The 16,620-nt window shown below is 58.6% G+C and overlaps 2 protein-coding genes across 5 annotated transcripts in view; one reads left to right on the forward strand and one right to left on the reverse strand.

The window, feature by feature from the left end:
* The window catches only part of STX8 (syntaxin 8), a 106,830-nt gene extending 105,665 nt beyond the window's left edge, over positions 1–1,165 (reverse strand). For all 4 annotated transcript variants that reach the window (XM_075519205.1, XM_075519203.1, XM_075519206.1 and 1 more), the window contains exons 1-2: positions 1,064–1,165; positions 421–520 (exon numbers count right to left, since the gene is read on the reverse strand). In XM_075519205.1, coding sequence (XP_075375320.1) covers positions 421–520; positions 1,064–1,080 — 117 coding nt within the window. In that variant the 5' untranslated portion in view covers positions 1,081–1,165. The remainder of the gene's footprint in view (positions 1–420; positions 521–1,063) is intronic.
* Positions 1,166–5,028: 3,863 nt separating this feature from the next.
* On the forward strand, positions 5,029–16,417 carry LOC142417698 (TBC1 domain family member 24-like). The gene is given in 12 exon segments (XM_075518647.1): positions 5,029–5,103; positions 5,254–5,363; positions 5,796–5,911; positions 6,129–6,287; positions 8,163–9,198; positions 9,492–9,650; positions 11,145–11,208; positions 12,689–12,784; positions 13,490–13,766; positions 14,661–14,946; positions 15,786–15,948; positions 16,244–16,417. Coding segments are annotated over 12 exon segments (2,715 nt in total).
* The last annotated feature ends 203 nt before the right edge of the window (positions 16,418–16,620 follow it).

Genomic DNA, 16,620 nt, shown 5'->3' on the forward strand with positions numbered 1-16,620 from the left:
TTGTGACACTGAAAAGCTACCGTTAATTTAGAAACTGTATTCCTGTTTTTTTTAACAGAAATCTTAAAGAACATACCATTAATATTAGATTCCTGCCATTAAACATAACTTTTAATCTGCAGATTCCCAGCTAGCAGCAGCGATGAGCTGACACAGCCCGGTCCCCGACTGTCGCAGGTGGTGGAGTGTCACCCCCTTCCCCACAGCGCTCCCGGCCGTGTCACTGGACTGACGCAGCCTCCCAGGCAGCACCCACTTCCCTCTGCAGCCGGAGAGGCAGGAAACTCAGGACTCACAGCTTCCTAGACGCATCTGACTCCTGCATATTTAACGCTTGACCAGTGTTTAGAACGGTTAAAAGCAAAATCTGGCTAAAAATACCCACATTCACAAACCCCAGAGCTGCGGGCAGAGAAGTACCTTGGCTGAACTCTCCCCGTTCCTTTGGTACCGGTTACGCTCCTGGATTTTCTCAGCGATCTCCTGGGTGATCTGGCAAGTGGCATCGTACAGCGAGAGCCTGGAAGCAGAAGCGGCAGCTGAGCCCCCGCCACCGCGCCCTGCCCGCGGCTTCTCCCTCCCCACCTTTACTATCGCGGTTCGGCCTCGCTTCGCGGGGAAGCTGCGTGTGCTTTATCCCAGCGTGCGGGAAAGCCAGCAGCACATACGCGACTGCTTTTCAGATGTACCTGAAAGTAGCTTTGGGGGAAAAAAAGGCACTCTGGAGGGAAAGGGTACCCCCCGCCAAACGGCGCGGGGGGAGGCCTGGCCGTGCGCGGCCCGAGGCTCTGTCGCGCAGAGCCGGCCCCTCGCCCCCGCCGCTCGCAGCCGCACGGCTGACGGGGCTCCAGAGGCCGCCAGCGAGCGCTGCTCTCCCGGCACAGCGGCACCGGCCCCGTACGCTACGGGGCACGGGGAGTCTCGGGCCCGGCTCGTAGCGCCCGCGGGCGGCCCAGCAATCCTAGGGCGGGCCCGGGAGCCCCGGTGCGGGAGGTAGAAGGGCGGTGGCAGCGCGCCCAGCCCGGGGGAGCCGCGCCCGGAGCCGCCCCAGCCCGGCGCTCACCAGGGGTCTGGAGCCATCGCCGCCGCCGCCCGGAAGAGCCCCGCGCTTCCGGCTCGGGTCAGCTGACGACGGCGCCCGCCGAGGCCCAAACTCCGCCGTGCGCAGGCGCTGGGCGCAGGGCGTAGGGTGCAGGGGCGTAGGGTGCAGGGGCGTAGGGTGCAGGCTGCAGAGGTCCATGGGTGCAGAGGTGCCAGGTGTGCAGTACGAGGTGCAGGGTGCACAGTGCAGAGGTGCATGGGTGCAGGGGTCCACGTGTGGCACCGCAGAGGTGCGCAGTGCGCAGCCATGGCTGACCCCAGCTCTGCCCTGGCCCTCCCGCCGTGTCTGCACAGCGGGGCCTCGCCCTAGCAGGGCCCCGGGCACTGGCATGGCCCCGCTGGGCTTTTCTCGGTGCTGCCAGACGTGGTAGCAGGGATGGGGCTGCTGCCAGCCCCCAGCTGCCCGCTCAGCTGAGGCGCTGGGTCCGACTGCCCACGCCGTGGGCCGAGGCCAACACGGGCCAGGAAGGAGGGGTAGAGCCCTCACAAGCATGGGGCAACTGAAACCCCTCGTCCCCAGCCATGTCCTCCGTTGGCCGTATCTCCATGGCATCGCGTTTAACCATCACATAGCATCGCAGCCAGGGCCCTCTTGGAAACCTTCATAATCTCTCGGGGCGCTCCTGGGACCCCCAGAGTATTCGATGCTTTTCCTAAAGCCCAGGGGGGATTTGGGATTTTTGCAGCGTGCACTTGGCGACGCTGCTGCACGGGGAGGGACGAAGGCTCGTGCATCGGGCCAGGCCCGGGGTGTCACATGCCTCCGGCCTTTGCTGCCGAGGAAGAAAGAAATCCTTTATATTTTCAATTTTGCGTATCGTCGGCGAGCTTTGAACTCGGCGGCAGCTCCTCGGGGCACCGACGGTCTCTTGCATGCAGCTTGCACCCGACTCGGGTGCCTTGATGCCATCAGGGCACCTGTATATTGCTGTTGCGGTAATAATATTATGGTCTGGATTAAAACGCACAGCTATAAGCACGGCAGCAGGGGAACTTTCAACCCAAACTGTGCCAGGGGAGCTTTGGTACAGCGGGTTGGAGAATAACTGAGACAGAGAAAACCAGGGGGCAGAGAAAGCGCGGGGACACAGCCGGCGTCCCCCAGGCCTGGGTACCCCCGCGCCCTCGGGGACCTGGGAATGGCAGACAGATGCTTGGGTCAGGAGCAAAACTGCATTCGAGCCCGTTGCTTCTTCCTGATTTTCCAGGAGCCCTTTTTCATCTTCCAGAGAAACAAAATACACTGGAAGATGCAAAGATCGATCCCAACAAAAGGACCGGCTGCTCAGTGCTTAGGCAATTTTCCCAGCCTCTGTAATTCTGTGAAATAACAGCTCTGAGTGTCAGAGCAGTTTATTTCTGAGCAGGGAAGTCTGGAGGGACCGGACAAGTGCTGGGAAGCAGGAATCAATACTCTGCATCCCAACAGTGTTATCCCCGTGTTATTGCACCGCAGGATTCACTACAGTGATTTGCAAGTTAAGAAAGGAGTGGAATCTTTGATGGAAAAAGTTGCTTTCTTGTTTTTTCAGGGGTTTGGCAGCAGCATTAAATCCCAGTGTAACAGAAGAGGACGAGGAGCCTCCGCGCCTGACGCCCAGCGGGGTCACTCCTGGGACCGAGCCCCGAGACGCACCGTCCAGCACCGCATGGGACCTGTCCCGGTGCTGCGTCTTCCCAGAGGCTGTCTGCCCTGGTTAGCACCTCTCTGCAGCACACCCGCCCTCCTTCCTCCCTCCTTCCTCCCCTCTTCCTTCCTGCTTCCTCCCTCCTTTCTCTCCCCTTCCTTCCTCCCTCCCTCCTCCTTCCTTTCTTCTTCCTCCCTGCTTCCTCTCTTGTTCCTCCCTCCATCCTTCCTGCTTCCTCTCTCCTTCCTTCCTTCTTTCCCTTGCTCCTTCCTCCCCTCCCCGCCACCACATGCACCCACGGCTGAGCAGTGGGTCACCCTGTGCCCTTCCCACCCTGGGCTGCAGCTCCTGATGTTCAAGGGTCGCTTTAAACCCCCCCCGCGGTGCCGTCCGCCGCCCCCTGACACCTCCCCACGCCCAGCGAGGGCTGTCCCCCTCGGGCAGGGCTGCTCCAGCCCCACGGGCTCCCCACGGCCTTTTCTCCCTGGCTCCTGCCTTTCCCTTCTTTAAGGCAACTGCCGTTTCCCTTCTCCAAATCCTCGTCCCCATCCCCTGTCCCTGCCCATCTCTAGATGACAGTTCCTGTCTGTCCTGCCCTCCCCTGCCTACACCGACATCCCTGTCCCCCTCGTCCCTGTCCCCCTCGTCCCTGTCCCCCTGCCAGCAGCAGCAGGCAGGGCCAGGCTGCCGGGAAGCCACCGTGACGCTGGATGGTGTTGACACTGTCAATATTTTGGCTGCGAAGGGCTCTGTAGTAACCAGCCAGCAGGTGCAGGCCCTCGCTTTTGCAGCAGCCTCTGTCCAAGCCCAAAGAGCCTTTCCCACACCTGATCTGCCAGGATTTGGCCTCTCCTCTTTTTTTTTGGGTGCGATTGATGACGATATGATATTGCAGATACGAACATCGGTACGGGTGCCTGAAAAGCAGCAGCAAGGCACTGATAGTGATGTTTTATTGCCCTCATAACATGGGGCTGCTACCACACTGCTGTGGCATGCCACAATAATGAGCGCATCCTCGTCAGCATATTTACAGGCGGCTGCAACACCCGCTGTGCTCCCAGCGAGCGCTCGGACCCGGCAGCGAAGCCCGTTTGGCTGGGGCTGGGGCGGCTTCCAAGCAAGAGGAGCCATGCGTGCAATGGGGAGCAAGTGCCGCCGGAGCAATGCCACCCCGGGGCTGGTTTGGGGAGGTGCTGAGCTCCCCCAGGCACCACCTCGTTTCACATTTGCTGTCCCGCAGCGGCTGGGCAGGGCTAGGGGACGTGCTGGGGTGGGGAGCAGGGACACATTCCCCTTCCTGCCATGGGACGGGGCCGCCGCAGACGGGCTGAGACCGACGCTCTCGAGATGGGCGCTTGGGACCGTGAAGCCGTGGCCGAGGAGAACCCAGGTGCCAGAAGTGTCCTGGGCACGAAGCGAAGCAGTGTGGGGCGGCTTGGGGAGCCCCGCTGGCCCTGGCAGCCCCCTCAGTGCAGGCTCTGTCCCCGGGGTGAGGGCTCTTCTCACCAGCCCTCTTTGCACATCCGAATCGGGCTGGCTGCTCTCGCAGGCAGTTAGCATGAAACATTTATGGCCTTCAGCTGCACTGCTCATCTGGAGCCAGCACGGCCTCTACATATTTAATTTTTTCACCATTAAAAACGCATGAAGCGATGATCCATTTGGCATGGTCCCTAATTCACTTCCATCTCCTCTCTCAGTGCGGAGCGGAGCGTCTGCCGGGGAGCAGGCAGGCGGATGGGGGGCTGTGGGAGGATTCAGAGCTACTTCAGTCTGGCAGGGAGAGGCATCCGCTGTCCTAGAAAAAGCAAACGAGGAGAAGGCAGTCAGCAAGGTCCTGGGGAAAGGCAGCAGGACCCGCTGCTGTAAGAGCCTGGGCAAAAGGGTTTGAGTAGGAGAGAGAATAAATGACCCCTCGGCACTGGGAACCGGAGCGGGGTGCGGCGTGGGGACCCCCAGGAGCAGAGCTGGGGGCCATCACTGGCCCCTTTGGATGTGGCGTGTGGAGCAGAGCTGCCCGTCGAGCACACGGACAGGCTCTGGGTGCAGAGTAGGAGCCTCCCGCTGCGGAGCAGCCCCTCGCCTCCCACCCACCCAGCACAGCACCCTGGGGTGCCCTTCGCTGGCACAGCCCCTTGCCCCTGCTTCCTCGGGCTCCCAGCTTGCTGGGAGCAAAGGGAGGAGGGGGACGACAGGACAGCCGTGCCGCTTCCATCAGATTTTGGCATATTACAGAGGAGGTGCTTCATCCAGAAAGGAGACGGTTTGCAGAGGGACCGCTCCTGCTCGGCGGCAGATGCCCCCAGACCACTGGTGCCGGTGGGTGCTCAGGGATGTGCTGCAGGTGCAGGCAGACCCTGCAGACCCGCAGGCAGGGAGGCAAGGCAGGAATGACCCACAGTTGCTGTTACCACAGGAGAAAAAATCAGGGTTTTTTAAGGAAAAAAAAAACCTTAAAAAGTTTTAAGATGCCTATAAAAATGCCGACTTTTAAGTGCAGCCTGAACTGTGAGTTCTCCAGGTAGCAACGTCGGATCGGTGCGATGTTGCTGGGAGCATCTCTCAGCTGTTGGAGGGTACTTTTGCCTGTAAGTACAACGTACAGTTTGTAATTCTGCAAAGCATTTTGAGGTAAAAGTCAACCAATAACAACCATTTCAAGGGGGGGACAGATTGGAAACGCTGAAGCACCAGAACTGTGCCTGCAAGGATCACGTTTTGTGTTCCTGCTGAGCAGCTGCGTACACAGGAGGCACGGGGTGCTGCGGGGTGCACATCTGCATCGCCCCAAATTTCCCTCAGCGGTTTTGCCAGCCGGTGCTAAAGAAGTGCCACAAACACAGCTGGCACAGCCCTGGCACACCCATCCCCGAAAAGCATCCCTAAGGGTGCACGGGGCGGTTGCAGAAGGGCGTCACTTAGTCCTCGTGGCCCCAATCTCTCCCTTGTCGCTCGGTTCCTGGCACTTGCTGCTCACGTGCTTCTCTTTCCAACTCCCCTGGGACCATCCGGCGGGAAGCGGTTGCGAACCCACTCGCTGTGTTGATGTTTCCTTCGTTCAAGGACGGGCGATTGCCGCAGCAGGTGGTTCGGCAGCTCCGGCCCTCCCTCGCCCCCGCGGCACCCTCCCTGCCCCGTGACGCTGGCGAAGGGAGTGAACCCGGAGTGGGAAAATGAAGGTTATCCTTGGGAAAAATAAATGATTAAGTTTAACGGTCGTGTTGCTGGTTTGATGGCTATCTCATCCCATGGGGTGTTTACGTCCCCCTCCCCAGCCTTGGCGCAGACTTGGGGCAGGAAGGGGTGACGCGGGCGTGGGAGCTGCTCCACCCCTCGCCATATTTACACCAAATAAACCTCCTGCGCCGGTGGGCTGGCACTCGCATTAAAAGTCAGGGCAAGTGACAGGGACAGAGGGGACCCGACAGCGGGCTGCACCGGAGCCTGGGCACATGCTGCAGGTGGGGCTCAGCCTGCCCCGCTCCCCCAGCGGGGCAGCCGGCGGCTTCCCCGTGGCCAAGCCGGCCGAGGGCGATAACACAGGCACCGGGCAAGGTGAGTGAGCTGCAGCCGGGGACAGCCGCACGTCTCGTGCTGGGGAAGATGCAGGAGGCTCTTGCTGGCCCCGCTCGTGCCAGGGCCACATCCAGCGGAGGAGAGGGGCTGGAGCAGACTCACATTTCCTTCCCCAACACCCCCAGCATGTGCCAGGGTGGGCAGAGCTGGAGCCACCAGCCAGCAGCCTGAGCCAGGGCACCGGCAGCCGGGTGGGCTCGGGTTGATGCTCCTCAGTACTTCAGGCAGGGCAGCACCCTTGTGATGTGGCCGGCTGTGAGGACAAGGTGAATTTGGGGACCATGGCAGTGCAAACAGCCCTGCTTCAACCCCAATGTTCATTTTAGCCTGGTTTCTATGGCTAGAAGCCTGCGTGACTGTACTTGGGGTCTGTCTTCAAAGCAGGGAGTCAGGCTGAGCAGCAACCAGTTAAAACTGCTGCCCTTTCCCTGAACCAGAACTGAACCTGATCTGCTGGTTTTGCTGAACTTGAGCGGGGGCCAAACCGAACTGGAGAGCAGGAGCCAGAGCCGGACCCAGCCTGGGAGCAGCCCAAGTGCCCGGACCCACTCGACGTGCCACCACGTGCTGCCACGCAGGCAGCCCACGGGGCCGGGACGCTGCTGTCCCCCCGTGTCCCCTTGGGGCCAGAGCAGAGAGGTTTGGCTCGGTGCAAATCCATCCTAGACTCCCCAGCTCAACTGAGCACATCCAAGATAAATACATCAGAGAATTAATGTGTGCGCTAATCGACTTTATCCTTGCCAATTAATCACCACCCAGCAGAAGTCACCCATGCGGGGACAACTCCCGTCTCCTTGTACAGGGTTTGGAGCTGAGCTCTCCTGCAACCCCAGGGAAAATGCCGCTCACTTCTCTCTAGGAGGAGCTCAAACTCTGCTCTTCCCAGAGCAGGGCTGGCGGCTGCCACAGCCCTGCCACGGGGCTGTGTGCCGGAGCCTCCCCCGAGGGTCCCCCGGGGGCCTCCTCTCTCCAAGGGGCTTCCCAGATGCTCGCCAGCCCCTGCGTGCGGTCCCCTGGCCGGGGTCTCTCCAGGTGCATGGGGGCATGCGGGAAGCGGGGACCCTTTGACACCCCGCGGACCATCCCCGCGCCCTTGGTGAGCCCCTCTCGCTGCAGCACCTTCTCCTCGCTCCTTCTCTCTGGCACCCGAGCGGCCAGAGGGGTCAGGAGACTTTTGCAGGAGCTTTTGGCAGGAGGCAGTAAGAGGGAGGGCAGACACCTGAGGCCGGCTTTGCCCGCTCCGTCTGGGTTCACAGCAGCCTGGCCCTGGGCTGCCAGACCCGGACAGGACATTGCCTCCTGCCCGGCTCTGTCCTTGGGAGGGGACACGATGCAAATTGTCCCTCTCAGCCTCAGCATCGCGTGGGCCCCCGCTGCCCGCGAGGTCCCTCCTCGCCCCTGCAGAGCTGGGCTGGGACCGAGCTGCTCGTTATCCTCGGGGGTGTAACGCTGCTGTCCCGTGGTCAACCCTGGGGGACAGGGACTGCGTCCCTGCTCTCTGCACCTCCCTCTCAGCAGGTCACAGGCTGGGAAGTCAGGAGCTTTTTGAGGGGTGCAAAGCCCCTCACGGTGTGGAGAAGCAGCCCTGACACCCAGCTGGTACCTGGCCCCACACTTCCCTGAGCCCCTGGACAGAGGTTTCACCAGGGGCCTGAGCTGATGTGAGCAGGCAAGGGCAAAGCGAGCAGCTCCAGCCAGGCAAAGCCTTCTGAAAACCTTCCCTTTGCAGGGGGGAGAATAACTGTTGAAATACAAGATGTTGCTGTAAGACTTCAAAGCGCCATCAGCCAGGGTGAAATGCTGTCAGCTGGGGCGGTGAAGCGTGTTGAATAAAAGGTCTTTGTCCTACAGAGATGTTTGGCTCATCTCCAGTCACTGTCGTGATCACGTCCGAGGCTGACACCTGGGACATCGATGCCTCCTCTTGTCTGGGCTGTGGACAGTTCGTAGATTGGGACAGGATGCCAGACCCGGAGCAACAGGCGCATATCCCCCGAGACATCCTCAGCAAGCCCCCGAAGGAGCTGAAGAAGCTGGCAAGAGAAGGCTACTGGGCAGCGAGCCGTGCTCTGAGAGCTCAGGTCTACCACCAGCTCATCCAGCAGGTTGCCTGCCGGCTCGTCACCCCAGATGCTCTCGTCTACAGGGACGTGGCGAGTCGGCTCTTTGGGAAGCTGAGTGTGAGCTCCCACCCTTTGCCCGAGTTCCTGGAAGGATGCTCCATGCCCACGTACTGCCTCAACGTGGAAGGGGTCACCGCCTTGAAGAAGATCCTCATCTGCGTTGGCAACCTTTTCCCCGACATAACCTACAGCCCAGTCCTCCCCTCTCTGGTGGCTCTGCTGCTGCACTACAGCGAAGACGAAGCTCAGTGCTTCGAGAACATCTCTCGCCTCATCGCCAGCAACGCTCCCCACACTAGCTACATTGACCAGTCCTTCCTGGCCCACCAGGCCTCCTGCATGACTTTTGGGGATCTGGCCAACAAGCACTGCCCAGCAGCTCACAAACTCATAGCCAGCACCTCTGAGAACGTCTTTGAGGTCTACTCCGAATGGTTATCGTGGCTCTTTCATGACCTCCCCTTCAATTATGCCATCCGTGTCTTTGATGTCTACCTGCTGGAGGGGCAAAAGGTCCTCTACCGCATTGCTCTGGCCTTGCTGAAGCAGTACAGGCTCTCGGTGACCTCTGCTGAGCTGGAAGGGACCGACATCAAGGCAGACCTGCAGGCTTTCGTGCAGAACATTGCTGAGCACGTGACTGTCGACAAACTCCTAGAGAGAGCCTTTGGCATCCGGCTGTTCTCCCGCAAGGAAATCTGGCTTCTCCAGATGGCCAACAGGAAGGCGTTAATGGAGAGGGGCATAACCATGGTGCAGAGCAGGTAAGGAGACCTCTCTCTTTGCCAGCTCTTGGGGCTAGGCAGACAAAATATGAGTTACAGTGGGGATACAACATGGGGGAGCTTCAGGTATCTCCCATAGCTTTGGCTATGCTGGGTGCCTCACAGCTGCTTGTGGGGGACCCTGTTAGGAGGCACTGTACAGTTAGAGCTAGCGATGTTAACAGAAAGCTCACAACGCAAAAAGCATGACAAAACATGATGCATGGGGGCTGTACCCCTAAAAGCAGATGGGCACCCCAGCTTGTCAGTAATGGACATCCTCCCTCACGCAGGCAGTCCTTCCACCTGGCCGTGGACATACAGAACTTCAGCTCCAGCATTGTAACGGCTCAGGAGATGCGTATCGTCTGGTCCTGGATTCCTGAGCGCTTCTCCCTCTTCCCCCCACTGCTGCTCTTCTCCACCTCAGAAGATGGGTGCAGCCTGCAGAGGTAAAGCATCATCTGCCTGTCGGGTCAGGTCAGGTTGGATGGGACAGCCGTAAAACCGGGTAGAGGTTGGTGGTATAGAAAGGAGCAACATGTAGTGCCCATGGGGTACATCTGAAGTCTCCTGGGGACTCTCCTGGGCTCAATTCAAGGTCTTGAGTGTGGTCTGGGCCAGTGCTGGCTGTAGGGGAGAGGGCTGAGGCTCAGTCAGATGGCAATCAGCAACTCGGCACTGCACGGGGAACATCGAGCCCTGCAGATGTGCTGTGCAGGGGGACGTCGTCCCCATGTGCCACGCCGTGCTGGGCATGCTATGATCGGCCAGGTCCAGCCAGCACGCCATCCCCAGGGCTCCAGCTCCCTCCGAGCGGCACAGAGCACTGGGCAGCTGCTGGACGCTGCAGTCAGTGCTGCAGCTCAAAACTGAGCTAGAAAACGAGTTTGCCATTGACTTCCCAAGCCATGAAACGGCAAAAGCCTTCCAGTGGGCTGAGACTGCCTTTGCATGAATGTTTTCAGGCAAGAAACCCAAACCTGGTCCTCTGTAGGAGCACGTTAAGCTGAGAGGTTGCACTCGCAGAGCAAACAGAGCTCAGGGCAGGGGCAGACAGCATGTGGGTACATCCTGCGATGGGGAAGTCATCAAACCCTCTAAACGCTTAACTTGCGAAAGCCCAAGTGTCATGGCCAATGCCCACAATTGCAATAGAAAGACCAGTGTCAGCGCTGGAGACAGCCCAGGGCCCAGTGACTGCCACGGCCTTGGAGCCAAGGGTGCGGTGGGAAGCAGGGACATCCCCGCAGCGCTCAGTGCCGGGGCACTTCTCTACTGAGATGCAGCTCACTGCCGACCGGGAAGGGATGCCGGGGTGCCCAGCGACTGGATGCTGCCCATGCTGCCCTGGTTCTCAGGGCGGTGTTTAAAGGTGGGGCTGCAATGGTACTGCCTCCGTTAGCACCACGAGCGTGCTCCCCCAGCCCGTGAGAGGCGAGCAGGCACCCCATGGCACGGTGGTGCAGCCCCATCCTGGGAAGCACAGCCCTGCACCTTTCCAAGGCAGCAATGGGGTGCAGAGCCTAGATTATGAAACACATCCAGATTAAAAGCAAGCTCGTTTGGTAAACTCCCCCCGTGAAGCATCCCCCCAGCCTGGTGCTTGAGGGTAGGGTGGGAGGATTTAGTGTCTGGATTTATCTGAGCTATTACCTGCTTCACCAAGCAAAAATGATGTCTTGAGAAGTCCCATAAGCCAACTCCCTCTGTTCCTGAACAAACACTGAAGCTGCTCGAGCTACATGATTATGATTTTCTGCTGCTGTCCTTCCACAAGCTCCCTCGGGCCAGCTGCTGGCACAGCAATAGGCTGAGAAGAGCCGCCACCACTCTCCACCGTCCTTTACAGCCTCGTGCTCACCGCACGCCCGGGCTCTCTGTGTGGCATGCTGCTCCTGGGTCTCAGACCCCCACTGACCCAGCCTCCTTGTTCATCTCTGCAGGTTTTACGCGTGCTGTGAAGGCTACGAACCGACGGTGCTGCTCATAAAAACAACAGAGGGGGAGGTAAGTATTTCCCAAGCAGAGAAGTGGGCTGCACTGGGGCCAATGTGGGGAAGGGGACAGGGTGGTTGACCCCACCAGCACTTCTTGGAGCAGCCACGGGGCTGTGTGGTCCCTCTCCTGCCCTGCCCTGGGGTCCGTCCCAGCTCCCAGGAGAGAACAACTGCACACCCCGGCACCAAGAGCCACCTTAGACAGAGGCTGGTCTAAAGGGTGCTGCTGGGGGGAAACAGAGGAGGAGTCAGTGAGATGGAGAGAGGCCATGAGTGATACTTTGGTATTGCAAATACAGACTAAATCATGAAGTCCTTGCTAAGCAGACTTTTCTGAAGTCAGCAGATGCTTTGCCTGAGCCAGGACTTGTTTTCAATGCTTTAAACGCAAGGATCTCTCTGATTGCAAGAGCACCCACACAAGGGAAATGGAGGAGAAAGAAGGACAGCTTCTACAACATTTGAAAGTCGTGAAATAACTGCAAAAAAACCCTGAGCCAGGCCTCTTCCCAGGGACTCTGAGAGTGGCTCATAAACCCGTATTTTATCTCTCCACTCTTCATCAAACAGCGGAGGCAAGTTCTGTAAATTGTTCAGGCATCCCAAAGATTTATTGACCTACCAGTCCTGATTTCCCAAGCCTGACACTTCAGCGTGGCGCGGAGATAAACACCCTGCCACCCCCTAGGGCCTTGTGCAGAGTAGAGAAGGTGACTTATAAAACCTTGTTTCCTACACGTTTTAGCTCATTTTATTCCTTAGCTAGTACCAAGGACAGGCACGAGTTCCCACCTCTTGGTAGGTCCCCTCCAGTCATGGTCAAGTCCAGGATGTCCACACCAGGGTCAGCCTGACCGCTGATGGAAGAACCCCTGGGACTGGTTAAAAGCCTTGTAGGTAAAAAAAATGTGTTACCTGAGTCTTTGCCATTTTAAAACACCTTTTCTCTAAAGACTCATAAAACAGGCAACCACCTCGCCACCATCCAGGGACCAGCTGAGGACAAGGGACTCCTAGACCCCCGTCTGCAGCGTGTTGCAATACTCTTCATATAATGCTTTGAGCTACACAGTTGTTCCTTTCCATTGCCGGGAGCGGGATTGGGCTCAGGGGTAGGAGGCACAGCTCCTGCTCCCAAGCCCGGGCCAGGGAATGCACCAGCACAGCCGAACCGGCCCTGCTCAATCAACCAGCACACAGCTCCCTGCCATCACCTCTGCTGCGAAAGAGCAACCCCCCAAATCTCCCAGAGCCCCCCTTTGGCACTGAAGCTGAGCGGACTCACATCCAGAGCACCAGTGACTTGTCAGTGCAGGATTTAGCTGGCATAGCAGAATTTGGCTCTCTGATTCCCTCAGGGGCCCTCGCAGAGCCCTTGCCCTCCTGAACACACGGGCGATGGCTGGTGTTTCTGGGGCTGGCTCTGGTCCCAGCCATCTCCCCCGCTGACTCCCTGCAGCGCTGACGGCTCCCTGTGCTCTCTCCTGAAGGTGTGCGGGGCGTTTCTCTCCTCCGACTGGAGTGAAAGGAAAAAGAATGGGGCAACATCGGGCTTTTTTGGGACAGGGGAGTGCTTTGTGTTCACTGTAAGTCACATTTTATTTCTGGTTTGTCTGTTAATTACTTTTTCCTTTACCCCTCTGACAACTCAGGGCATGGTGGCACCGAGCTGCTTCCTCACCACAGTCCCACCGCTGCCCCTTAGCTCTGGCAGGAGGCAGCAGCACAGAAATTGCTGTGCTGGATCACAGCAAATGGAGAACAAACTCCTGCCTTGGGTGAGCCGGCTTGCCCCGAGCCCCCGAGGCAACGTGCAATAACCCCGGGTGGGTCTTGGGGCATCCTCCCGGGATGACACAGGGCAGCAGTCGTGGCAGGGCGGGTTTCTGCCCTGTTTGCTCGGGGCAGCTCCTGGATGGAGCATTCCCAAATCAGCCCCGGGATCCCTGCAGAGGGAGCAGGCTGAGTTGGTCCAAGAGATCCTGGGGGCAAAGTCCAGCATCCATCCGGTATCCCACCGGTGTCCATCCAGTGTCCACCTGGCAGCGTGGGCAGTGCAGGTTTGCCCATCTCCAGCAGTGCCTGGCAAAGACAAAACCAACTTCTCAGCCACAGCCACCTCCAGAGCAGCCCTGGCACTGCCAGGACACTTTGTTCCTTCCCTGCCCCAGGTCTGGACCTGGCACGCAGCCTTTGGCCCCCGACCCGCCTGGCCAGGCAGCACCCTCTTCCCCCAGCAATGGAGAGATGCCCCAAAGGACAGGGCTCACCACATTTCTCCTGCTTTCCAGGTGCGCCCCGAGACAGAGAGGTACGAGTGGGTGTTCATCAAGAAGCCGGAGCTGGCCAAAGCCGTGCCGCGCTCACGCCAGCGGTCACCTTCCCCCTCTCCCGCGTCCCTCCTCGGCTCCTCCCCAGATGGCCGCAGCACCAGCTCGAACCGTCTCACCGTGCCCACGCCGCAGAGGAAAGGCCGTCTCTCCCCATTTCTGGCCATCAGGCATTTCCTTCTGCCTTCCAAAACAGCCTCCATGTTCATGTCCGGGTCACGGGAAGGAATCATTATCGGTAATTACCGAACGGTGGGCACCCACCCACCGATGCACCACTGCTTTGGCTGAAAAGGGCTCTACTCCAGGTTAAAATCTGAGCTGCCTGTAGAGGCAAAGACCTCCTGGTTTAGGATATGAACTTAAAGTCAGGGGAGATGAAGTCATCCCCCTCTTCCTCAAATTAGCAGCAGAGTGCAAAGCTGCACAAGGGCAAGGATGCTCCTTCTGGGAGCCCCAGCGGGGCTCTGCCAGCTGAGGGGGAGCACCACAGCCCAAACCTCCTGGCGAGGTTTGCACCCTTGGGGCTGGTGTGTCCTTTCCCAGCCCTTTCCCCACTTTGTGCGGGATGGAGAGGAGGTGCAGGTGGGAATCAGCCCAAGGAAGGGCCAGGCACGGTCACCCAGAGCAGACACACCAGCTGCCTGCCTGTGCTGCCGTCTGCCGGGTCGGGCTTGGGCACGGGGGTTGAATCTTTGTGCCCCACCACCACCGGGGTGGATTCGGCAGGGGACCGCAGCAAATCAGAAACACCTGCAGCCCTGATGGCTGCCTCTGCCTCCCTTCCAGCCCAGGCAAGCCCGGCTGCGGGCATGCAAGGAACTTTCCTTGTTCTCCAGCTCTCCAACCAGTTTAATAATTCAGCTTGTGCTACCAGGGCAACCTCTCGCACTCGCTGTCGTGTGCCAGCTGCCCTGCAGATAGCTCTCCGGGAGCTCTGCCTCTGGGCTGACATCCCGATTAGCAGAGAAGGCAGCTCAGGACATCCCCGGCCCAGCTCTGCGCTGTGGCCAAAGGACAGAAAGCTGAGAGATGGGCACAGTCTTGAGAGGCCTCGCTGGCTGGGCCAGTGTCCCTGCCCGAGCAGCGACAGGGGGAGAGCAGATGCCGACCGTCTTGCTTGCTTTTGCAGGTGGAGGGGGAGGCCAAGCTCTGTCCCTCGACGCCGACCTGCTCTGGGGGCACACGGAGCACTGCGAGACCTTCGACAACCCTCCTCTCTGCCAGGAGAACTTTAAGGTGCAGCTCTTGGAAGTGTGGGGCTTTCAAAACGCCTAGATCCCATGGGGGACAGCCCCTCACCACGCCGCCCGTGGAGATGGGGACCCCTCGCTGCGCTGGCCACCACCCCGGCCTGCCTGCTGCGGTCTCTGCCGGCAGCGCCGCAGGCACCTCCACTCGCCATCCTCCCCTCCACGGTCAGCCATCATAGTGGTGTGGAGAGAGGGCAATGCGGTGCCACGAATGGGACTGTGGGCGCTGCCTTCGGGGACATTTGAGGTCCTCTCCCGCAGTTTAGAGCCAGTCCGCTCCACCCAGTCTGTCCCAGTTTAGGATGCTGGAGGGGAGGTGAGCCAGTCCAGTGTTTCTCACACCTCCCTGGCCTGTTTGCGACTTGGGGCTCAACAGCGGTACCGCAGCACAGGCAGACTTTGTAGGAATTTTGAGCCTAGGCAAAAACCAACACCGAGGTACAAAGCTCACCAGAAACACTCTCAGAGCCCGCTTCCCTGTGGTCCCAAGCCCAGTGCCACCCTTCAAGCCATACGCAGAATTTTTTAGCCTCTGCAGTTTTCCAGGACTCCCCTGGGATCACGCACTGATCACCATCCAACACAGTGCGAGAGACTCTCTTTGTCCATGGTTGAAACTGCTGAGCAGCGATTAGCAAAGTCCTACCTGGTGTTTATACACCGGCAGCCAACAAGAACCCCCCAGCTGGGTACGTGCTTTGTCATTTTTGTATTAAACTGAAGATCTATATTCACCGCAAAGGGCTGACGTAAGACTGCGAGCAGTGAATACATATGAGCTTTAACCAATGTGCCCCGACTACCTGGGGTCAGGACAACGGGAGACATGCCATTTTAAAACATGAAATGTGAACGTGTACGTGTAGCTCGGTCAGACAAGGCAACCCTCGCAGGAGCGTTGTAGACCATAGGGATATCATTCTGGCTGCAGGATGAGAACGTCTCCCACGTGCAAATATACTTTCCATTTATGGTTTTATCTTTCATATATTCCACTTCTCAAGCTATTCAGAGCAGGAGCTGTCGCTGCCTTGGTGCCTGCTTCCAGCGATGGCAGGAGGATGCGGGCAGGAGCAGGCAATGGCAGCAAGCTCACACAGTGCCAGTCATGCAGCAGACCTAGGAATTGCTTGTAGCCTTCAAAGAGTATCAGGGTACGAAGCGGAGGTGAGGCACAGCCCTCTGTGCCCCCATGCCTGGCCTTCGCCCACAGAGCTCGAATGAAAGAACACGGCAGAATTACTCTTTCCTTTCAATTAAAAAGCTCTTCTAAGGTGTCCTCAGTATTTCTTTCTTTCCATGATCATGTACTGGACTCTCTGTCCAGCCGAAAGTTTCCCATGGGAGTCCCTCTCCCTTCCCAAGAGGCTGTTTCTCTCCACCTAGAGATGTACAGGATGTACAAGATGCCTGGAAATGCAAAGCCCTTCATTAGCAACCCGGCCTGACCTCCTCTCAGCAGTCGTCAGAGTATGTCCTTGTAAAGGGCAAGCAGGCCCCGTCTAACGTATTGGAATACCAGATGCTGCAGCTGTACCGTGCAGGCCGTGGATGTCTGATGCGGTGGCAGAGCCTGCGAGTCCCTTTGAGGCTGCACGCGCCGTGTACCTACGCTACCCGCCGATTAGAGCCGTAAATCACAATGGATGTCAGTGCCCTTATTGCATTCACTGCTTGTAATCTGATGAGTGCCTTTGCCATTTCTGAAAGGGACGCTACAGTCCTTTCTTCTTACGCTTTATTCCATCACTGAATAAAGTTCAAAACTCTCGGAGAATAAAAAAAACGAAACCACACAGGGAAAGCAGAGGGGCCGGGAGGCAGAGGGGACGTGTAACG

This window comes from Mycteria americana, chromosome 16, assembly GCF_035582795.1.
Source record: "Mycteria americana isolate JAX WOST 10 ecotype Jacksonville Zoo and Gardens chromosome 16, USCA_MyAme_1.0, whole genome shotgun sequence".
Classification (NCBI taxonomy): Eukaryota; Metazoa; Chordata; class Aves; order Ciconiiformes; family Ciconiidae; genus Mycteria; species Mycteria americana.